General features: G+C 31.7%; 1 protein-coding gene across 3 annotated transcripts in view; it reads left to right on the top strand.

The window, feature by feature from the left end:
* LOC143078753 (uncharacterized) overlaps positions 1-25,938 on the top strand; it is a 90,289-nt gene that overhangs the window by 52,297 nt on the left and 12,054 nt on the right. For 2 of the 3 annotated variants that reach the window (XM_076253706.1, XM_076253705.1), the window contains one exon: positions 19,769-19,941. In XM_076253706.1, the coding sequence (XP_076109821.1) occupies positions 19,769-19,941 (173 nt within the window). Of the gene's footprint in view, positions 1-4,350; positions 4,565-19,768; positions 19,942-25,938 lie in introns of all 3 variants that reach the window. The other variant, XR_012979260.1, reaches the window with a different exon arrangement.

The following is a 25,938-nucleotide window of genomic DNA, read 5'->3' as shown; positions in this document are numbered from 1 at the left end:
AGCATGCTTCCACTATACCATTTAGGAAGTTTCTGTTTTTCTATATTTTTCGTATTATTAATTTTTCTACTATTTGTCGCTGTCATATGAAGTAATTCTGCTCCCTAGTTCCAGTGAGAAGTCTGAATAAAGTATTTTTGAAAGACCAGGTGATTGCAGTATAGCCCCACTTTTAAAAGTGATGTAAGCAACAGATATTTTTTATTGCCTTCAAAACATGTACTGGATTAACCTTATCTGATGCTGAAGATAAGGATAATTTGTTCTTCAAAGCCAATACAAAACTGTCTGATATGGTGTTAACCTATATTTTGACAGCTGTCTTAGGGGATTCTCTACTTTTTATAAATGTTGGTGTCATTTCAAAGCCAAGTGCAGTGCCTTTTTTGTGTTAGAAACCTTAGGGAAATTGTTATAAAATGCTGTTAATGTGTTTGAGCATTTCTGACAAACTGATAAAGTACTAACACAATAGTTGAGATATATTATTACGTAACATTGTTTCATCAGTCTTCCCATAATAACTTTATTCTCATTATCCAATGATTCATATAACAACTATTATAGGACAGTCAGACACTGCAGCTAGATCTCTTGTCATTTTTAATACATCCACTATAATTTCACATGTCAATGCTCCTAAGCCTTTATGTTTTATATTTAATCCAGCCAAGTCAAAAATGCGACCATTCTCAGACGAAATCAATGACCTGATATGCTTCTGTAATACTCATTTAACAAAATGTTTGTCTCTGGTTGTATGATCGTAGCTTCCCATTAACTGGTGTGCCTTATTTCAGCACTTGAGGTGTTTAGTTGATAATCCTTGCCAATTATGGAAAAAGTTTTACAATTTATTTCCTAATCCTTTCAATCAGTAATATGTCTGGAAGTCTATAGCTTCTAAACAAAAGTACAAGAAAATCGTACAAATCTCATAATGCTTCCTCTTTAAATTCTTATAACAGGTTTTATTATATTTTGTTTTGCATTATTTTGTATTCTTTAAATTTGATTTAAATCTTGTCTGTTAGGCTTAGTTTAAGAGATTTTTCTGTGTAATCAGTTTCATACTTATGTTTTTTAGTACTTGCCAACTTATCAGTTCCCATTACATAGAACTGCAATCTGTTTAAGGATATGCCTACCAAATCAGTTCCTATTAAATGGATCTGCAATCTGTGTTTTACCTGCCTAAGTAGTTTCCTTTAATTAATGATTTACCTGCTAATTTGTTGCCTTACATGTAAGTTTTACCTGCCTAATTAGTTTCCTTACATGTAAGTTTTGCCTACCTAATTACAGTTTCCTTTCATGTACGATTTACCTGCTAATTTATTGTCTTACATGCAAGATTAACTTGCCTAATTTGTTTCTTTTACATGTCAGATTTACCTGCCTAATTAGTTCCCTGACATGTATTATTTACCTGCCTAATAAGTTCCCTTACATGTATGATTTACCTGCCTAATTAGTTCCCTTACATTTTAGATTTACCTGCCTAATAAGTTCCCTTACATTTTAGATTTACCTGCCTTATTGGTTCCCTTACATGCCAAATTTACCTGCCTAATTCCCTTACATGCAAGATTTACCTGCCTAATAAGTTCCCTTACATGTCTGATTTATCTGCCTAATTTAAATAGTTCCCTTACAAGTCAGATTTACCTGCCTAATTAGTTTCCTTACATTTTAGATTTACCTGCCTAATTTAAGTTTTCTTACTTGTAAGTTTGGCCTGCCTTGTAATAGACTGATTTTTCTATAAATCAGTAGGTTGTCTGACCTAGCCTGTACTTCCTAATCAATGGAAAACCATATATTGATCCTGTCTGCATGCTATCATAAATGTTAAACTGACTGACACACAAATGTACACAGTCCACAATCATTAACAGACATTTACAATAAATCATACTTTCTTTGCTTCTCAAACAAAAATTGACAATTTTTATTAAAAAAAAAGTTAAGTTTCATTTAATCTTTATCTGGCTCAGCTTGGCATTAGGTAAACACCCAGTTATTATAACTGTAAGAAATAACACATCTTTACAATATTGTCAGACATACTAAAATTTATTTGACTAACTAATCAGACTTATTTTTCTGGTCTTAAAGTGCATAATCGATTGTGTAGTCAAAACCATTTCACCAGGCTAGATAATTAGCCATATAAAAAGAAGTCAGTCATAAAGGTGTGCTGTCTGAGAAATTTGTAATTTAAAAAATGATGTGTTTGTGTAAAGACATGATATGTTTTTGTTAAAATAATGACTGTTTAACTTATATCATTACCTACAGGTGATTTGAACAAAATATAACTTGTCAGGTAAAATACCACAGGTGTGTATCTAGACATGCATCTGTTTGACAACACTTTATAATGTCTGATGTGTTAGGTGTACCAGAGATGGGTTTTTCCGCACTCAGCATCCTACAGCATAATTGTGTCAAGTCATTCTCATCAGCAGTGTAGAAAAACAGATTTATTCCAAACTATCATGGAAATTAGTATGAAATTCTGAATTAATTCCATATGAGGTAATAATATAGGTCCAATAAAAAATTAGCCAGGAAGTCTAAAAAAAAAAAAATACTGGTATAAAATTACTCAGTCTAGACATGTTAAATGTATCATTTAGATGGACAAGTCCTGATGATTGTCAAAAAATACCAATAACATGAAAATTAAAAGTTGATAATTATAAAGTGGATATGATTGGTTTGTCTATGAGAAACAGCTGTCAGATCTAGCACAGAAAAGACATGAAGGCTAACACAGACATCTTACATAATTATACACACATTCAGTCTGTTCTAAATTGATAAATTTTGACAAAAGGTTGAGTCCACAATTTAATCACCAGAAGGTCATAGGTAAGATACTAGAAATTGTTTGTTTTCTGTTGATTAGAATTGATATGACTGTCTGTAAGCCTCACAGACAACCTTTACATTGTAATGATGGTTGCACCCTCTAGACTACAGAATTGATGGGAAGGTTTATTTTGGGAAATAAATTAACGGTGTTTGGAATTTAAAGGAAGTTCAAGAATATGCAAGGCGTTGGAAACATTATTTTTATAAATCAAAAATAAATGTGGGTAACTGTGAGGAATTATTTCAGGAAAAATTTACATGTGGAAATATCTGTAATACTATATCTATAAGAAGGGATATGGATACTTTAATCAATTTTTTTTAAGGAGAGCAATATAGTTTAAGGAAGTTGAAACATGTGATTGATTTTCCCTTTGATGGGGTAGCTTAGAACCTGTGTACCAGAATTATAGTTAAATGTTGTCTTGGTGTATTAAAATTATTAAACAAATGGATAGTTGATGGATAGTTGAAGTTTATCTAGGTGTACTAGAATTATAAAACAAATGGATAGTTGAAGTTTATCTAGGTGTACTAGAATTATAAAACAAATGAATAGTCGAAGTTTATCTTGGTGTACTAGAATTATAAAACAAATGGATAGTTGAAGTTAGATTATCTTGGTGTACGAGAATTATAAAACAAATGGATAGTTGAAGTTTATCTTGGTGTACTAGAATTATAGAACAAATGGATAGTTAAAGTTTATCTTGGTGTACTAGAATTATAAAACAAATGGATAGTTGAAGTTTATCTTGGTGTACTAGAATTATAAAACAAATGGATAGTTGAAATTTATCTAGGTGTACTAGAATTATAAAACAAATGAATAGTTAAAGTTTGTCTTGGTGTACTAGAATTATAAAACAAATGGATAGTTAAAGTTTGTCTTGGTGTACTAGAATTATAAAACAAATGGATGGTTGAAGTTTATCTTGGTGTACTAGAATTATAAAACAAATGGATAGTTGGAGTTTATTTTGGTGTAAAATTTGGCTATATTCCCGGTTCTATTTTTGCTATTTTTTAGTTTCCGTATTTTAAAATAAACTTAATATCATATCCTTTTAATATTAAATTGGCCTCATTGCACTCAATGTCTCTTACTATAATTATATCCTACATTACTCATATTATCAATTTATTATTTGTGTATTACTTATTGTGTATTTCACTAATGTTTATATAATCATTGTATTATGATGTTTTTGTATCTTGCCTGACAAGGGCCCATGATTGGAAAAATAAAATAATGTCTAATGTCTAATGTCTAAGGTGTATTAGAATTATAAAACAAATGGATAGTTGGAGTTTATTTTGGTGTACTAGAATTATAAAACAAATGGATAGTTGAATTTTATTTTTACATGGAACAATTAAAAATTGATATTTGAATGTGTGTATCTATGTGTGAAGAGTCACTCAAAAACTCTTGAAATTGATAGTATTTTGTTACACTTGTTTTTCAAGTTGGATTACAGACTTTAAACTATTGATAGACAGTGCAAAAAGGTTCCAATCAAACAATATCATCGACAGGGGTGATTAAAAATTTATAGAGAATGACTGCATATTTTATTCTACGTGGACATGGAAATTCTATTCTCGGTGGTAAAGGCATGAACCCTATGTAAAGATAACCTGAGTATTGTGAAATTATTACTAGTTAGAGACAGACAAATAAGTAAGTCATTAATTTTTAGTCACAAACCTGAACATATAGTTACTTTGATTCAAAATATTGAGTTTGATATTTAATAGAGGTAGTTAGATAATCATTTAGCTAAGTAAATTGGTTTATATATAATGTAATCATTGTTTATTTTTAAAAGCATTTTAAAGTTTTAGTCTGAGTGAAATATGTGCATTTAGAATGTCAAAAGAACTAATAAATATAAGAAACACAATTTGTGGTCAGCAAATTGAAACAAGGAAAACAGAACAAAGTAAAACTGTAGTTAAATTTTGAATAATGTATATTGTCATATAGAACATTGATTTGATAATTTGTCCAAATTAAACATTTGTGAACTTAATTTAAATTAACTAGACGTTATCCACCCATCCCCTCTTTTCAAAAATCCTGGATCTGCATCTTCTGTGGGTTATCTGGAAACCTTATCCTGTTTTGATAAATCGGACTACATGTACTAAAAGGGGGGTGTGTGGGTTACATTGAAATCTTTTATTAAGTTACAATAAATCTCATCCCTATGTACAAAAGTTGTGTGTGTTTGGGGCTTGGGGAGGGGGAGGGGAGGGTGGAGATAGTGGTTTACCTGTTATCCTGTTTAATCTGGACTCCATTGAGCCTAATGTAGAAAAAAAGACCAAGCCAAGCAAAGTTCCATAGAAAGAGGGTATTCAGAAGGATTGTTTTTTTTTATGGTAATAACTTCCCTGTACCATTTTGTTCCAATCTGTTGTAATCTGACTGTTTACTTTTTGATTGCTGCCACCTTGTGTCAAATTATTTAATAGGCAATGTGAGAACACATTATTATCATATAAATCTGGTTATTGGATTGTAATTTCTCAAGGACACTTCTGTCATCTGTAACATAATATGTCAAATTTTGTTTATCTACAGGTAGTATTTATGTGGAGATAGCTTATCTTCAACAAACATAATATGCTGCTAATTGTTCACAAAAATAGTGAAAATTGTATGATAAAATCCATAGATAAAAACAAATGTATTTTCTCTGTGTTTCAACTATTGACTGTCTTTGATTTTAAAAATTATCTTGAGGTTAACCAATGCAATGGCAAATTTGAAGATCTATTTGGCAGGATTTTTCAAAAAAACAATTGAAATGTACCCCCCCTTTTTTCCCCCAATTTGCATCTGATAGAAATCTATTTTCTCATGTTTTAATTGAAGGAATGTGTACTTTAACTCTATTGAAGACAGTTAATCATAAAGGAACTAGAATCATTCAGCCAACTTTTAGTAAGTGATGCAGCAATAACTCAAAGGATCATAAAAGATTAATCCCCTATGTTATGATTTACAATTTTAAGTGCATTTTAATATTCATGTCTTATTATAGAGTATTGAGAACCAGCAAAAAAAAAGAATACTGTATAGAATTAAAGCATCTCCAGTATTTTGCGCAGTATGAATACCTTTATGTATTCTGTTTGATCAGAGAAAAATTTGCAACGTCATTTTATTTGATTTAGTATTAACTTAAATGACTCTCAAGTACAGAAAGGCTACTTGACTATAAAGCAATATCTAAATCCTGTTACATATTTTTGGCACTGGTTGAATAGAGACCAAAACCAGGATATAATTAAAAGTATGGTGGGCGGGTGGTGAAATTTATATGTACCTACTTTGTGTTTTCATAAACCTTACACCTGAAACTGTCCAGAAATATTGCACACACGTAGAAGATGTGCAACTTCTTTAATGGAAATATTTGGAGAATTTTTCTTATTTTTTCCACACTTGGGATATTTTCATCAAATTTTTAAAAAATGGTACTTTTCTACCCAGATCTTGAAAATAATTCAATTTCAAATATTGCCGCCAAATCATGACAACCTGTGTGTCTTTAAATTTCCTGTTTGCTAATTTATTGCATCCCACAATAATTTAATTTTGGATGTAACACGTCTTCTGATTGGCTGACGTTATTTTGTTATGAGCCCATAGACATAATTTAGTCATGTGACCGTGACGTCATCAACGTTTTTTTATGGTTTTCTAGGGTTTAAAATGGAATTTAGAATTGAATTATAAGAAATGACTGTAATATTTTTTCTGTCTAATCTAAATAACATAAAAAATGTGGTGCACACTGTAAATAACCTGCTACGCGCGTTATTCAGTGTGCACCAAATTTTTTATGTTATTTCTTCATAGACAGAAAAAATATTACAGTCATTCCTTAATTAAACAATATTTTGATATTCTGTAAGAAGATGTTAAGGCCTAAATTAAAATATTGTTTGTTTGCCCTTTTCCGACCCTATGTTTAGAAACAGGGTAGGTAGGTAGGTAAAATATTTTATTTTTCTTTCCCAAAAAATAACTTAGCTCGGTACATTTTTTGTCATGGGTAGGCAGGTAGGTATAATATCGGTACATTTTTTGTCATGGGTAGGCAGGTAGGTATAATATTTTATTTAATAGATACAAAATCTGCATGACATCATTTTTGTCTGTATTGTTTTGTTTAAGTATGCTTTTGCTAATAAGTTTCTGGGACTATTAGTATAAAACCCCATGAAGTTTTGCAAAAAATTATCCTGATGAATGTTAAAATTAATTCATATGCACTACTATTTTGTTTTCAAATATCAAAATATAGGACGGTGCGGGATATTTTCAACGTTTATATGCCTGGAACTTTTTTTAACTTACACTAATATTCTGTACTACATACCTTGTACGCCGACCTCGACCTAAAGGATTTCTGTAAGATATAGTTGTCCTGTTAAAATATGTCCGGGCAGACATACATTACTAGCAGAAAAAGTCCCTAGAGTGTTAAAATTTATGTGTGTGCCTGGGTTTTAAATAAAAATGATACAAGATCTAGACTTGAAACTTAATTGTCACATATTTTTCATCGCATTTATAAATGTTCTGTATGGAAAAACTTGACGATTTTACTGCCAAATATTCTCAACTTTACAGACCTTTGGTTCATGTCAGATATAAATAATATATCAATGCTTGTTGAAGGCATCATTAACATAATCATCCTGATCTACGGATCACCAAAGGCCATTCCTACATATAGGATACAACGTCCGTTTACAAAATATTTTGTACACACGTTGATAATTTTGTATTGGACAAACTTTTTTTTAATGAACCCTACTCTTCAAGTATAAAGACACAGAGTTACTAACGTTCGTCATATCATTTCAAAGTTTTCAACATCGATTTCAAACAAATGCTTTGAAACTCTAAATGCAAGTGTTCATGTCAAACGCTCACGTGATACCAAACGGACTAGACCTTATACGGGAAAGATAAAACCTGAGTATTCCGGTAAAAAGGTTTGAGCAGGAAATACGAATATAAGATTTTTTTGTAGGAACGGAAAAATAAAATGAAATAAAATCTTGCTGGTAAATACAAATAAAAGATTTTCAGGCGCAACAAATTTATAGGGTCGGTCGGTAAAGGGCAAACAAACAATATTTTAATTTAAGCCTAAGAAGTCTTTGATCCTTCTATTGATTTAAGAGAGATGGGTGATAAATTGCCATCAACCAAATTACAATGTTTTAGTATTGCACAGTTATCTGCTCCAGAGTGGGAGTAACTCGGCACAGAAAATTTTATCAAGTCGTATAAAACGTTACCGATTAATGTTTTTTTACTGAAAATTTTGGCACCACTGGCAAAAAGTAAACATCACTGTAAGACTGATAGCACCAGGCTAAAAATTATACAATGCAGGCCTGTGGTCCTGTAAAGGCCTAGGGAGAACACTGGTATTTTAACCTTTCTAAAGCTGTACAAGTACATGTTCCATGTTATAAAACCTACTCTGTTGTCTTGTGGAAGGGTGCTTAGCCTGAAGTACAGAAGATCATTGGTTCAATACTTGATAGATCAAATGCATGAAATTCTATAAAAGGAAGTTTTACACACTAATTTGAAACTGATAAACAAAAAAATGAAAATTTACAAAATTTACAAAAAATGTTGATTGGCATAGCAACATGTGTAATCTGGCAGTATAGATGTGCACCTGTGAATTAATTACCTCTGCCATATGCCCACTGCTTAGATATTTATAAATATAGATTTACTTGCTGTACTACTGTCTGTTTCACTTACTTAACCTGGAATATTACAAAATTAACCTTGATCAAATCATCCCCTATGGTCTAGAGAAAGTCTGCTAAAACGAGACCAATATATGAGTTTCCACAAGATGTGCACTTAAACTAAAGTTTGGGGACAATCTCCTATACCTAACAGGTGCAGTCTAATCATTCAGGAGTTTTGAAAAAAGGGGGGCACCTGCAAGCCAACATTTTGAGTGATATGTGTAATAAAGGGTCCCGTTATCGTATATGTAGCTCCATCAAGGATGCTGTTTTAGGCCCTATTACAATGAACTTCATGTAAAAGACAAAGAAAACTTAAAAATAAAAGTACTGTATGTGTAACAGTTGATCTGGTGGGGAAAACCTAAAACTTTCTTTACAGAACAATTTTTTTTGTATTTCCTATCAATACTGATGTTCAATAAAGTTTAAGTATATTAACATCATTATAGAATAGGCATGGTATAAATTTAATATCAATAAAGTTTAAGTATATTAACATCATTATAGAATAGGCATGGTATAAATTTAATATCCGTTAATATATTTATCTTTATATCATTGCTTTGTACACATATTTTCCTAACATGATTTTTTTTTAAATCTTTTCAGTATAGAAGTTACAAATCATTTTGAAACTGCTTAGTCAGAAATATTATTGTTCTATGAATATCATGTCAGCTGCATTCACTAAATTGCATTAAAAAAATCAAAGCTTGTGTTTTCTTCAGTGAGTGGGTTCTCTCTGTTGTATTGATGTAAAGATGTCTGTGATCATTAAAAGTCAAAGGATGAAATTCCTGTCTGCTGGAATGTGGATTGTTTGATATACACCCTGCATATATTGATTTAAAACCATCTGAACCTAATGTTTGTGTTGGGAATATATAGATTGATAAATGTTAGAAATAGGTGTAATCTAGGAACTAAGAAAAAATGTGGAGATGTATAAAACTGAGACTTCTTCATCTTCTAATGAGATTTCTTATGAAAAGTCGTAGATATTGAAACAAACAGATAAAAAAGTTTTGAAAAAATCGTGATTCAGCAATGAGCAATAAGACTGAATTATGAAATCCTTAATGAAACAGGACACCAAGTGTCACATATTTGATCTACAACTTAAAAAAGTTTTCGATATAAAAGTTTCAGACAGCACAATTGGACTTACAAACTTCAATGCAGATGCATGTTAGTTCAATACTATACTAGATAGATTGTTTGTTAGTTGGCCTAACATCAAGTAACACACACAAAGTATAAAAGAGGAAGAATAAGATTTGTCAAGAAACATTATTTCTTAAAGGCGGATTTAGGGGACCCCTTTTCGAGCTAAATATTTGTACAATGCATAGACCTTTAACAATTCCTATATCTGATGTTGCCTAGTTTGTGGCAATCAGCTCTCCCCCCTTCCAAAATTATGGATCTGCATCTGTTTTTGTTTTGTTTTCCATGCATTCATTGTATAATGGGAATACTTTATTCTATGAAAAAATTAAAGCAGATCCCAATTCTTTGATCTCTTACAAAGGTTGGATCTATGACAAATCATAATTATTAATCAAGATAATTTAAAGCAACAATTTGAAAAAGAACCCTAGCATTACTGTTTTTGTTCATTTAGTACAACATTACTGCTTCAAACCTAACCGCCTTCAAATAACTTTTGTCAATGATGATGAATAGAAATAAATGCTGATGTAACAAAACTTCTCTGCAACAATTAAATGAGACCTTTAATTGATGTTTTGAGCATGGTTGATTTCAGTTTAATGAAAGTGTTTAGAAATAAAATTAAAACATCAATAACTTGTACTTGAGTTATAATGACTAGTTGATTATCTTACAGTTGTTTTAACTGTTCTCTTGGAACATAGACTTTTATTTATTGTTGATGCATTTACTTGGAAAAACCTGTATTTTTTGCGGGGATGTTTAATTCCATTAGTAGGCAAATACAGAATTAATTTGCTATCCAGAAATCTTTGTTTGCATGATGCCAACATAGTTAATTTTTTTATCTGTGTCATCACAAAAAGCAGACAAATTTAATATGGAGCTATAGAGACTTGAAGTTAATTTGTGGACTGCAGACAAATACAATAAGCCTTGGGAATGGTTTAGTAATCCTCTTTTAGGCTTGGCCAAGTGCTTCTTTTGATCTTCATCAGTCATACTGGTAATGTCTTTTTGTGGAAAATAATAATGGCAATTGTCTGATGGTAATCATCCTCCAGTCTGGCTATGTATGCTTGTATCAGAGATCGCTAAAAAGACAACCAGTCATGCTTATTCCAACTATTGATTCTTCTACTGTTACCAAAGCGTAGATAAGTGCTAACAAAAATGTCCCATGTCTGATGAATTTTTCCTGTAATTATATCAATTTTGGTTTTTTGATTCGTATCACTTCAAAAAGACATGTGTTGTATATACCATTAATGGCTCCTATTGTAGACTTTAGGAAAATATCACTTCGGATTGTTTGTGAGTCATACTAACTTAGGCGTCCAAAAGAAATCCAAAAAATGCTTTTTATTGAAAATATCTGGTGAAGTTGCAAGATGCAAGTCTGTTACATGTTAATTATAATCCAAATATACATTACAGAGCTGATTAATATTTTTTTGATGAGTTGAGGATGAGTGAAGAAGATCCTTTATTTATGGCTGGATTCTTTGTCTGAGTTTGGCTTTAATGTTGGTTCATGGCTTTATCAACGTTTGTATTAGGTTTAGTTTTTTTGGAATGATTGATCCTTAAAGCATCACTAAAGAGACATTACTTGTCGTGATACACATCTGCTGCAGTGTAACATGGGTACCATTTCTTCTATAAGCCTCATCTTGTAGTTTCAGTCACTTTATTAATGCTTGGATGAAAGGATTCAGGACTTCATAAAATTGTTCATAAGGAAAAAGTCAAACAACAAAAATACCGAACTACAAAATATTCTAAAGGAAAGTCAAGGCTCAAACACATCAATAGGAGAAAAGTAAATATCAGCTTAACTTTGAAGGATGTACATCATTAAATCAAAAGCATATACTTTTTTCCCACAAAACCACAAGTTGAGGAAAAGACTGATATCAACATTGCCATTAGAAAGATTTTTTTTACTCCTGTATTACAGTCACCTTATTTAATTCACCTTTCAAACAAAACTACACATTTACATTAATGTCACCTGAAGCAATAATGGATGCATATCTTTGTGTGAGGCCTACATGTTGATCACAATTGTTATACTGAATAAAAATATCAATGTGTAAGGTCACCGACCTGATGTAATTCACTATTGAATTCTGTTTTTACATTTGGGTTTTTGATGTGCCATAAAAAAAACATAATGATGCAAATTGTTTTATCACCTTCCATTAAACAAGAATGTTGCTCACATGTGTTTGAACTAGATTCCAGATAATAGCTACTTCTGTTTTAGCATTGTATGCAATACTCCAAAATTACCTTTGCTGGGGTCCTTCTAGTAATTATCAGTATAATTTGCTACTGTTTTAAGCTGTCTAAAAAAGACTTTTCTTGATGTAATCGAAGATTAATTTGATGCTGAATGACAAGATATTTATTTTAATCAATCTACACAGTAGGAAATTGTCTTTGAATTTTTATTCATGAGACGATTTATTCAACCAATATGACCTTGAGCAGTCTACAGTGTATTTAAATAAAGATTGTCTTCTTGTCAAAGTAGTTTATAAGATTTTGTAGATAAAAATCTCCAATTGTAAAGAATAGTATAAATATAGAACCAGTTATGTAGGTCATTACCGTACTCTCTCTAAATACAGGTTCTTACAGAGTTTAGTGTCCCATTCAGTTCGTAGTGTGTGTACTCTCTCTAAATCTATGTTCTTACGGCGTTTAGTGACCCATTCAGTTTGTAGTGTGTCCTGAAACACTTCACTGACCTTATATACAGTCTTATTCAGACAGTTGTTATCTCGAGGTTGTTATATTAAAAAAAAATCTCACTGAAATATTGATCAATATTTGTTGAATATTAACCCCAAATGAAAGGACTTTCAAATTCTTATTCACTTGCATAAGGTCAATTTCTATCCAGCACAGATCCTTCTAACTTGTCAGAATTTGAAAAGGAATTATGAAGTAAAGTCCATAAGAGACCACAGTGACTAACTAGTGTATCAATTAGTTCATACCCTGCTTGACTGACTGGATTGCCAGTCTTATTGCCAAAGTTCTGTGGCACCCCCTAGAGAGAATCCTACTTTCTCTGCCTAGTGTACCGGCCATCATGGATGTAGCTAACTTCCTTTCAATTGTGGTTTCTTAAATTCATGTGAAACAGTTGTTTTGAAAAATGAAGAAATTTTTCAGACATATTAGTCATTAAATGTCTGTTCGTGAAATTTGACTTTGACCTTGAGGTTTTTGTGGTCTAAATAGGAATTAAGTCTCTCAGTCTATATCATTACACGTACACAAACTCTTATACAGAAACAAGCATAAAAAGGTTGTGGTAAAACTCCCATGGAGATCTCCTTTAGGAAAGGTTTGAAAATTTAACACCTTAGCAGACATGCATCATTTATTTGCATTATAGTTCATTGAACTGCTATATCCATCCCTTATCATTGGAGACATTTATACAATCTAAATATGGGAAGAACGTAATAGATTAAAGAATCAGACCAGTAAATTTGGTTTAATTTTATGAAAATAAAACATATATAAATGAATGGTTGCCATTTACATGAATCTTCAGACATTGGTAACATACTGTAGGTTATTGTGTTGTCAGATGGTTGCCATTTACATGTATCTTTATATTTGTTTTGACTAAAGTTAGACCCTAACATGTCTCTTTAGAATTTGCCTATTTACCACAGTCCTGAGTATGCTGACAATGAATATCAGTCCTATCTACCACAGTTCTGAGTATGCTGACAATGAATATCAGCCCTACTTACCACAGTCCTGAGTATGCTGACAATGAATATCAGTCCTATCTACCACAGTCCTGAGTATGCTGACAATGAATATCAGTCCTACTTACCACAGTTCTGAGTATGCTGACAATGAATATCAGCCCTACTTACCACAGTCCTGAGTATGCTGACAATGAATATCAGTCCTATCTACCACAGTCCTGAGTATGCTGACAATGAATATCAACCCTACTTACCACAGTCCTGAGTATGCTGACAATGAATATCAATCCTATTTACCACAGTCCTGAGTATGCTGACAATGAATATCAGCCCTACTTACCACAGTCCTGAGTATGCTGACAATGAATATCAGTCCTATCTACCACAGTCCTGAGTATGCTGACAATGAATATCAGTCCTATTTACCACAGTCCTGAGTATGCTGACAATGAATATCAATCCTATTTACCACAGTCCTGAGTATGCTGACAATGAATATCAGTCCTATTTACCACAGTCCTGAGTATGCTAACAATGAATATCAATCCTATTTACCACAGTCCTGAGTTTGCTGACAATGAATATCAGTCCTACTTACCACAGTCCTGAGTATGCTGACCATGAATAGCAGTTCTTATTACTGGCGATTGTTGGTTATGACCATATGGTGACCTTTTATTGTGTAAATACTGGTTTTCCTTTATTGGATAATTGCAATCATTCTTCTTTTGTACAGTCATTTCTCTACATAGAGATCAGCCTTGGGACCAAAGAAAAATTCTGAAAACTGTCTGGATTATGACAAGTGTGCTAACTTTGAAATTGAGGTGCAAAATACTACAACAGGACTTGAATTATAACCTGCAAAAAAACTTAATAGAGTTTAACTTTAAAGCAGGTTGGACTGTATATACATATATATATGCCATAGTTATACACTGATATGCACCTATCTTATGCTTTTTTATAAAGTTGAGACTTGTTAACATATAATTCTTGAATAACATACAATCCATCAAAACATATCTGATGACGTGCTAACTGTGTAGCCCAAGGGCACAATTTTCTTTTTAATTTATTAGCTGTTTAATAATGGGACATTTGTATTGTAGCTTTTAAAAAAAATTTAAACATGTAGAATATCAGATATATAATAGTCGTTTGTTAAATTTTTCAAACAAGCTTTTGAACTGGTGTTGTCAGCACAGACTGGTATTTGGACTTGGTTTGCTATCTATGTACTGTGATTTCATTATCATTTGTTGGAAAGCAATTACTGTGGATACAAGTGAACCACATATTCAAACATTCAACACATTACAAATTTTTCATAAGTTTTGTTTACAGAAATTGTTAAGACCAGTCCATGGAATCAAATATCAACAAAAATTATGACCTTGAAAATAAATGAATCCATACTGACAGTAAGTCATTTGAATACCTAGAAATCATTTAGATGGTACACACAGTTCCATTTGCTTGAGTCTGACTTGGTATCTTATTATCAAATTATAACTAACATAGGAGTCTTTGACGACTTCCATGTGGAGCAGGATCTGCTTACCTTGCTGCAGCAACTGGGCTGCTTAGTCTTTAGTTTTCTATGGTGTGTCTTCTGTACTATTATTTGTCTGTTTGTCTTTTCATTTTTAGCCATGGCGTTGTCAGTTTCTTTTAGATCTATGAGGAATGTCCCTCAGGTATCTTTTGCCCCTCTTTCCCATTTGACTAAATTACTTGATTCTGAACAAACGAAGTTGGGAATTTGAGAGTAAGAGATAAATAGCAAAACAATGTTTATGTTTGACTTTACAAGGGGAAGCCATATAAAGCATGTTTCCAATCTAAAACTCCTAGAACACATTGGAGTCCCAACAATATCTGAACAGAATCTGATAAAAATAAAGTGAGGTTGTATAGCCAAAAAATGAGGTTTTTAATATTAGGTTTCGATGGTTTGGACTATACTAGACTAGTTTTCATGTCTTTTATCTGGTTTAGACTTGAACAGATCTAAGGATAAGTTAACCAATGACAGTCTTCTTTAATTTACCTCAAATTACCACGGAAATCATACATAATTTGCTGTTATGTAATAATGTGTTGTTTCGGGCTGTTCATTACATAATGTCAGTCTAAAACAGAATTTCTGGTCAATAACTGCACCCATTGTTTGTGTAAATGCTTTGTCAGTATGTTAGTATAGCTATTGGAAGAGGCTGGGAATGGGTTATCCCATATTTGTTTGTTGGAATTACTTTAAGAATAGATATTTTCTAATTTTGACACTAAATGGTAGATAAAAATAGAATATAACGTGTCGTAATGACGATGAAAACTTAAAACCAACCTTAATCTAAAACAAAAGCAGAAATGTAGCTTGATGAAATGATGAAAGCAGTTCCTACTTTATTGAATCCTAAACTTTCAAATCATATATAGCAGTTGTAAAGTTACAATGATAACTTGATAAGTTGTAAGGGTGGGGGACATAAGAGTAGTCATAGATATGATAGGTCCAGGAATGATTATACCACTTTTGTACAGGGTTTCCAACTACAAAGTTACAAAATGAATTGTTTCTGTACTTTAAGAAGAAATTATATACCAGTAATCAGATTCTTAAGCTTGACCAAATTAGTAGTTTATCAGCAATAAATGAGGTTTACAGCTACAAGCAAAGGGGTAGCTTCCAAGTTGTGAAGTTGAAATCATCCCTTCGTAAATTTTACAAATTTGACTGTTCACAGATGATAGTGGATATATTTTCAACATGTCTTAACTACAATCCTGTCCCTTTTTCCCCAAATGTAACCTACCGATTTAGATTTATTACCCAGTTTGTACTAACATGAGCAACATAATGGGTGCCACATGTGGAGTAGGATCTGCATACCCTTCCAAGGCACCTGACATCAACACCAGTTTGTTGTGGGGTTCATGCTGCTCAGTTTTTAGTTTTCTATGTTGTCAGCTTATTATGAGGATCTCCAACTCACATGATGAAAACAGTTTATTGACCTTAAAATTGGTCTCAGTTGAACAAGGAACAATTTCCATCTGAAACAGGTTCCCTTTCCTCCCTGTCTGCCAGTTGTACCTGGTTTCCATTACAGATTACATCTAGTAAAGAGAAGACATCTGTCAGTCAGACATTAATCATTCATGATAAAATCATATTTATATATTTGAAAGTAGTTAATCATTTATGTGTGTATGATGAATATTATGGATAATAGAAGTAAAATGAGACACACATTCTACACCAACAGGAAAATAGTACTTTGTGTTTCCTCCTGGGTTATGTAACTGCACATTGTGTAGGCGTCCACATGGATTATATTTATATTAAGGTTCTGTGGTTTGACCATGATCTTTTATTGATCTGATTTTCGGACACAGGTAAATTTGACTAGACCACATAATTTGATACAGGTAGGACAGGTGGGTTGCCTTTCATCTTACTGATTGATTTTAAATGTTCTCAACTAAAGGCAAAATACTATAAATGCTTTTTCCATGTCATTAAGGAAAGACAGTTAATACAAAAAAAAAAAAAAGAAATGTCTACCCTCCATAAACTATGAACATGTATTTATATTTGTCTCATTTGCATAGCATTGTCTGTCTAGCCAAAATATCTTGACCTTTAAAAGTGTGTCACAAGGTCATTTAGGGATAAGCCACATAGTAAAGCTGATACATATCAAATATGTCAAACAAAAGCAAAACTTGTTAATTTCATTAACTTGACTTAGCATACAATAATTTATGCAGTTCTTTGAACTGTAAGCAATGTCCAATGAAAGATTTGTTTTTTTATATGGAAATGACCATTAATTATTTAAATACCCATAACATCTGTTGTCCCTGGGTGAATTTTGATGATTCAGGTAAAAAAAAATGAAAGCTTGCAAATTTTTGTAATGATCACCATAAGTTATGAATAATGTGACATTTTTTAATTATTTTTTTTTAAAAGATCTTTTAACACCTGATGATTATAGAACATTTCACCCAGATAACATGTAAAAATAACAAATTTAAATTTTCTTCTTTTAAGGATTATGTACCCTTGTGTTGATTCAATGCTAAACATATGGAAATTTTCTCCTTGTACTCTCATATTTGGCGATTTGATGGCTGATAGAAATAAGATTATTGCATGCAGTGCTAGCATTGATATCCTTAAAACAAGTTTATTATTGTAGTTATTGGTTAAAACAAATTAAAATATAGACCAAATCAAGTACACCTTTTAGGGTGCGCTCGACTTTAGTGACTCAGCACGAGGTATTTTGCAATTTACAGGTTGGTTAGAACTTTTTGTAAAAAATAAACACTAGCACATCATAGAAAAGCAAGTGAGTAATCTATGTTTCAAATTTTATAACAAAAATCTCTGTAATAAAGGCTGTGGATTTTCTATAAAAATCTTGGTTTATTTGCCTCAAAGTACTCTTTTTCTATTAAATGCAATGAAACAGTAAATAATTATGCATTGCATCAAGTTTCCCCTTGGTATATGTACAAAATGGCCTACCTCTATTGTTCATTATATCTGTAGTTTTGATACAATTAAAGTTTGAAAATTTCGTACAAAAATGGCTACAGAAGGGGTCATAAACCTTAATATCACAATAAATAGTAACAAAGAACAAATACAACTACAAAAGTCCCCATAAATTTTCTATAACAAAACAAGGAGCTGACATTTCAAGCATATAACTTTTGATACCTGCCTAGGAATATTGGACACCGTCGCTTGTAATCATTTTTAATTTTGTATAAAACAGAACACATCAAGCTGTATTTTTGAAAAATATGATTTCAGAAATTACATTCAAAATGAATCCATTGAAAAACGTAGTATAATGTTGAGATCTAAGTGATGATCATTTCCCAAGTAAAATATATAGCTCAAACTTGAGAGTGGTAATTGTTGGGTGACATTCTTTCCAAAGGAGATATAACTCAGACTAAGGTGCTAAATGTTTCTTGACACAGAGAAGAGAGGTGAAATATCTTATTCACAAATGCTAGACACATGGGTCATAAAACCAATGGATTTGAATGGCTTCTATTCACTCTCAAGGCAGTGCATATGTACTCAAATTTGATAATTTATGAGTGCACATATGACCTCATGTTTTCATAAATAAACATTGATATCTGTCATATTGTAATAATTAAAGTGACTAGTAAAAACATTATTAGAGAAGCATGTGGAATAAAACCAGCACTCCAACTGGTATAACATGTTGCCACTTGAAAAATAACAATCTCAATAACTCTTAAGAAAAGATAATCAACTGATAGTTTATACATATATGGTATGTACATCTGACAAAACCCATTTTGTTCTTGAGAACCGGAAAGGGAAAAAACATGCAGCATATTTGCTCAATGATCTACAGTGGTGGCGAATCCAAAAAATTTTCATAAGTGGGGCCCACTGACTGCCTCAGCTTGTATAATGTAAACCAAACCTAGTACAATTACAAACTATGATGTGTCAACTTTGCAACAGAAGGATTTTCACTCTATTGAGTATTTCCTGCATTTAATCCCCCTGAACTGAAAAATTTGATGTATCAAATGTTCATGAAACTGTACATTTTAAAATCCTAACATACCTATGGTAGGTCATCTTGATCCTATCCTAAGATAACAAGGCATCCTGCTCCTTTTAAAAATCAATTGCAGTCAATCGGCAATCCTCAGGTGAATCTACAACTCTACATGTATCCCTCTATTCCATTGAGTTAGTAAGATATGACAAATGAATCATGATATTCAGTATGCTCTTTTACTAGACACAACTCATCCAAGATGTTTCATCAGCTGTTCTGTGACATCTTGCTCTGATCCTTTTATGCGATGCTATTTTATATTGATGAATAGTTTAGAATAGATCTACAATATCATGTCTATCATTACTGTGGATTCATTCATTTTCGTGGGTACCAATTTTCATGGATTGAGAAAATTTGGTATCTTCGTGGCTTTACTGTAGTCGGCATACAAGCCTACAGAAAATTTGTACTTCATAAAAGGGGGGGGGGATATATATATATGTTTTGCTTTGAAGACAATAATGTTTGTCGTCTGTATGTGATGGATTTATAATTATTCCAGATGTCTAAGATGATAATATTTTGTTATTTCAGCTATATCAAAGATAGTTGTGATTATAGTGATTGTTGTTTTGATGCCCGTACTGGCTGTGTTTATCTGTGTTGTGTGTCCCTGTCGATCTACAGCTCGTATGTTACGTAGGTGGCGCAGTCGTGATCGAGGAGTGGAACATCGACAATTAAGACCTCAGTCTCAAGGATCAGAGGTGGGTTTTGTTGTGTATAAAGTTTTAAGAAGATGTGGTATGAGTGTCAATGAGACAACTCTCCATGCAAGTAACAATTTCTAAAAGTAAACCATTATAAGTCAAAGTACGGTCTTTATCACAGAGCAAATGACACAGTAATTAACAACTATAGCCTGTCTATAGGTCACTGTACTGCCCTCCACAATGAGCAAAGGCCATACCACATAGTCTTCTATATAGATATCGTAAATCACTCAATTTTATTTTCAAAATTAAAAATGTATAAGTTTGATTCTCTTTCTTTTGAATGGATCAAATCATATTTATCAAACAGGTCTCAAAAAGTAATAAAATAAACAACATATCTTCAGAAAAAAAAAGTAACATTTAGTGTACCACAGGGTAGTATTCTAGACCCTTTATTATTTCTTTTATATATTGATGATCTCCCACTTCAGCTAAATCATACAAAGCCTGATTTGTATGCAGGTGACACAACTTTTAAATACTCTTCAAATTCCGTTGATGATATATGTGATAAACTTAATGATGAAATAGCAACTTTTAAAATATGGTGTGAAAATAATGATATGATTCTAAATATTAAAAAATACAAATCAATGTTAGTTAGTTCACATAGAAAGCTTCATACAAGATACTTTAAAGATAGAATATAGTGGAATTCTTTTAGAAAATGTAAACAGTGAAAAATTACTTGGCATCATAATCTATGATTGTCTTTCATGGAATCAACAAATAAACAAAGTATGTACTGTGATTAGTACTAGACTAGGTTTACTAAATCAATTAAAGCATTATATTCCACGAAAAGGTTTATGTTTATTTTATAATGGATATGTACTTCCTCTTTTTGATTATTGTTGTACAATATGGACTGAAATATGTAATCTAAATATGGAAAAAATGTTAAAATTGCTAAAAAGGGCAGTCAGAATAATTCTTAACAAATCATATGACACACCATCAAAAACTTTATTTAAACAATTAGGATGGTTAACTTTTCAAACAAGAATCACATATCACAAAGGAGTATAAGTGTGTAAATAGTCTTGCACCTGATTATCTTTGTCAATTGTTTAATAATAACCAAAATGTGAATGCAAGATATTCTTTGCGTTCATCGGACAATAATTGTCTTTTCATACCACGTCCGAGAACAAATTTTATGAAAAAAAAAACATTTCAATACTCCGGAACAGTTCTTTGAAACAGTCCCGTTCAAATAAAAAAGATAAAAACGATAGAACAGTTCAAACAAAGTTTTTATAATTTCTTGTTTCTAAACTATAAAAATGTAATTATCAGATGAAACTTACAGGGTCTATTAAATAAAAGTCCATATATTTATCTTGTACATCTGACATTAACAAAATATGTTCATGAACCTATTCTGTATGTTTTTCACCTTTTGTTTTGCATAAAAAGTATATATGTAAATGTATATATTATATTATTGTATATTTTGAATTATTGAGAGGGCATCAGGGGAGATTAGTATTGTACTAACTGATTTTTTACCCTCTTTAAATAAAGTATTTATTAGATAGATTTACATAATGAATAGTATGCTTTTCACAAAATAATTTATTTTTACAATATGCTGAAAAAGGGAAAAAAAATATCTTCTTAGAGTTATTATTGATAACCTCAGATCTAAATGCCAAACTTTTGTATGACGTCATGTTATGACATGATGTTATAATACATGAAAATCATTTATAGAGTTTCATCTTTTCTTTTCTTTTAATTTTATACCTTCTTCCAAGCTCTAATGAATTAATTGAATTTGCTATGCATTAGAATAGAACACAATCATGAATCATTTTGAAATTTTGTCAAATCGACATAGTGTTTGCACGTAGGTTACGATGCATACAGATTTTCTCGGAAGGTAAACTGCAACTACAATAAATACGTACAACAAGTGAGTCTGTGCTAAATGTAGATCTATCGAGAATTTGATCACACTGTTGTATACAAAGCTATAGCAGCACGTCAAACTTTTTATACGGTAGAACTTGACAACTAGGTGTTAGATTTAACCGATCTTTTTATGAAACGGAAATTCGGTCATTGATGATGGATTGTACAAACATTTTTGTTACATAACACTAGTTTGTACTAACAAAAAAAATTCTCTAGCAAAGGACTTTTTTTCACAGTTTGAAGAAATGATTTCATTATGTTACTTAAAAAGGTGTTTTGGCCAATAGGTATTTTGAAGGGGCAAAGTAACCATCAATTCTGTTCAATTTATTTTGGGAACAAAATGATAAACATTGATTCAAATTTTGCTCAACATTGAGAAAGTTTTATTTATCTTATGTTATAACAAAAAGTTTAAAATAGTTTTGAAAAATTAAATTTTTATTAAAGAATTTTCAGACTCTAGATTATAATTTATCATAATAAAGATTAACGATTTTTTTTTTTGAAAATTTGCCATTGTAGACTATACGTCTTGTATATTTTCCAGCATAAGAGGTTAATGTGTGGTTTGATTACCACAAAACTATTAAAACCGATTAAAAACATAAATATGGCTTTCACTTAATCCTGTATTAGCCATGAACTTATGAAAATATGTGTGTTAATCTTTATAACCATTATATACCATTCATCTAAAATGTCTATTAATTTCAGTTGTTTTAGATTCTTACTCCTTGAAAATATGGGAAATTAATCTGAAATACAAAGCGTTTTTTATATGACAATCTTTTTCGTCTAATTTAATGTAATTGGACCAGATTATGCATAAGTATATAGTCACTTGAGTTGTAGGTTGTAATACTATCAAATGATAAATTATTACGCAATTTCCCATTTTTCTGCGGTCATTAAATAAAAGTCTGTTTAATATGTAAATTACGTTAACTTCAGTTGCGGAACTTCCTTATGGAAGAATTGAAAATTTAAATCAGTGGATCAAATGTTATTTGTACACTAAAGGAGGAAAGCAATTTGTCAAACCTCAAAGGAGAATAGATGGTTTTGATGTGTAACTATAATGTTTAGGGTATGTGTTTAATCTTTGTAAGTTTTCTCTGTAATTATCTACAAAAACAGTAGCAAAAAATATTATTTGAAGTTCACCTCTACATTGGGATTTATATTTTAAAGAGATGATATTTTATTAAATATAAGATGTACTATGAACCCGATATGTTGCTGTTATGGGCAGTATTTAGTTTTTCCCTAAATGAATATCACATTTGATGCTCACTTTTGGTGTTAATTAAAAGTTTTCAGCACAAATAACCCTTTGGGAGACTTGTTTTTTTTTTCTGTTATAGTAGGAAAGTCCTAGACATGTAGATGGAACACAAAACCCTAAATGGAATCTGACCTTGACCTCATTTTCATGGTTCATTGGTCATTTGTGTTTTGGTCTGTTTTTTCAAGTTCTGTATATTCAAAAGGTCGACTATATTAGGTGTGTGGAATGTTTGCAAGGTGTACGTGTCTAGTATCAACTAGAAATAAAGTGTCAGACAACAACTAATAAATACATTCCTAGTTTAATTATAGTTTTAATTTTATATTTATATTACCACTGATCTACCAATATGGCTTTTTTTATATTAAAAGTTATAAATTCTGTTAAATTACATATTTATTTTAAGAAATATTGAAAATGCAGACATTTAGCTTATATAACATTATTGATTCTTATATTGTGATAAGAATTCAGGTTATTTGTTGATCAGCTGCAATCATTTACAATGGCTACAACCATTTCTAAAATAGAACTGGACAAAAATTTAAATGATTAGCCCCATCATCAACATGCTAAAAAAAAAATCTATTTGCAAATGGGTCAACAATCCTTTTAACTGTGTCTCAATGCAAGGAACCCAATTTAGTTTGTGATTCATATGATAAAGGACAAGTCTAAATAAGCTTTTATTAACTGGTGAACATTTATTTATTATGACACCCTGAACCACAATATTTTAAAATGTCTTAGCTTAGAAAAAAGCCTTTAGACATATCTCAACTTTATAAGAAGAGGTAAAAGGATTTTTCAGATGTTCAACCTTAGAGTCATTAAATTCCAGTAATGAAAGTTGATGTCGCATTTTCATCACACTTTTACATGTGGTTTACAATTATTTTTTGTTCTTCAAGTTTCAATGAACCATGTTTCTCTTGCCCATGGTGCACATGTGCATAGGTGAAAGATTTTTATGACAAGATTTTTTTTCATTGTAATTTTTACAAATAAAGTAGCATTATTTGAACATTAAATAAATGAAATCCTTTTTTAAAATGAAACGTTCCTTGGTCTACATTAAGTATAGCTGTTAGTCTTAATAGGCAACAGCTTTTCCTTCAAATTACACTGAAATATATTTATAAAGGAATATGTTTAAATCAGCAGGTATAGAATATTCTCATTTGTTATTTATGTTTTTCACTTGAATAATTTTTTTCAACATTTTGTCTCAAAAAATAAATGATGTAATAAATTGCCTTTCAACGGTTCATTTATAGATAAAAAATGGACATCTGTCTCAAAAATAATTGATGCAATGGATTTAAACTAGATCAGAAAAAAACCAGGTCATCCCACCAGACTTGGCTTTGAACCTCCTTTTTGTGTTATTGTATTTCCATTTTCTAGAGAAGTTTGAAAAGAGTCTGTCCAAATCAGTAACTATGCACACTGTAGACATCCAAATACCTGGTGACACTGTAGACATCCAAATACCTGGTTACACTGTAGACATCCAAAAACCTGGTGACACTGTAGACATCCAAATACCTGGTGACACTGTAGACATCCAAATACCTGGTTACACTGTAGATATCCAAAAACCTGGTGACACTGTAGACATGCAAAAACCTGATTACACTGTAGGCACTGTAGACATCCAAATACCTGGTTACACTGTAGCCATCGAAATACCTGGTGACACTGTAGACATCCAAATACCTGGTTACACTGTAGCCATCGAAATACCTGGTGACACTGTAGACATCCAAATACCTGGTTACACTGTAGACATCCAAATACCTGGTGACACTGTAGCCATCCAACTGGTGACACTGTAGACATCCAAATACCTGGTTACACTGTAGACATCCAAAAACCTGGTGACACTGTAGACATTCAAATACCTGGTTACACTGCTGGCAAATAAATACCTGGGTTGTGTTCAATATCGTAGCATCTACGTAGCTGCTATCAATATCTCTGTAAAAACTAAAGACTAGCTACAAGTTCAATAGACAAAATCTATTTAGATATATTTAGCAGCTACGATATTGAACACAGCCCTGCTTAAACTATACTAGATGATGAAATATATTTGTGGGCAAGTACATGGAAACAAGTATTTTTGTTGAACCTGAAAGACCAAACTTGTGTTCTATATGTTGACTGGCTAAGTAGATGTGTTTTAGCTTATTATACCCTGCTTATAAAGTCTTGCATTCAGGCCCTTTTCTACAGTGACTATTAAGTAATTGTGGAACTCTGTGGAAATAAATCAGTTTAGGTTAAAATCTTACAATTAACTATTATAAGTTATATGGTTCGCTACTGACCCCATACAGATCCATAGGGGGTGAGGCCGGAGGCAGAGTCCCCTATGAATTTTATTCACCCTCTATAGATCCGTAGGGGTCAGTAGTTAACCGTATAACGAATTTATCGGACACTGGACTTTTTCTGCGGCGTTTTGTTGAAAAATAAACAATGAAACACAACAACATTAATAGATGACGTCGCCATTAACGCGTCATGAACCCCATATGAAACTTACTAACCCCATACGGTCTCATAAGGGGTCACCACGTGACGGCATTTAACCAATCACAACGTGATAATTCATCTGTGGTCCGATAAATTTTGTTAGATTTGCCTCGGTAAGAAATGAAAATTTCTTCTAAAATTTCTGACAATTTGAGTTGAAATAAGTAGGAAAGCAATGTCAGGGCATTGCCATATTTTTCTTTGTTCTATTACTTACTTAAAAACTGATCTTCTGA

Source organism: Mytilus galloprovincialis, chromosome 6, assembly GCF_965363235.1.
Source record: "Mytilus galloprovincialis chromosome 6, xbMytGall1.hap1.1, whole genome shotgun sequence".
Classification (NCBI taxonomy): Eukaryota; Metazoa; Mollusca; class Bivalvia; order Mytilida; family Mytilidae; genus Mytilus; species Mytilus galloprovincialis.
Note: the sequence above shows the minus strand (reverse complement) of the source record. Positions and strands in the feature narration are given on the sequence as shown.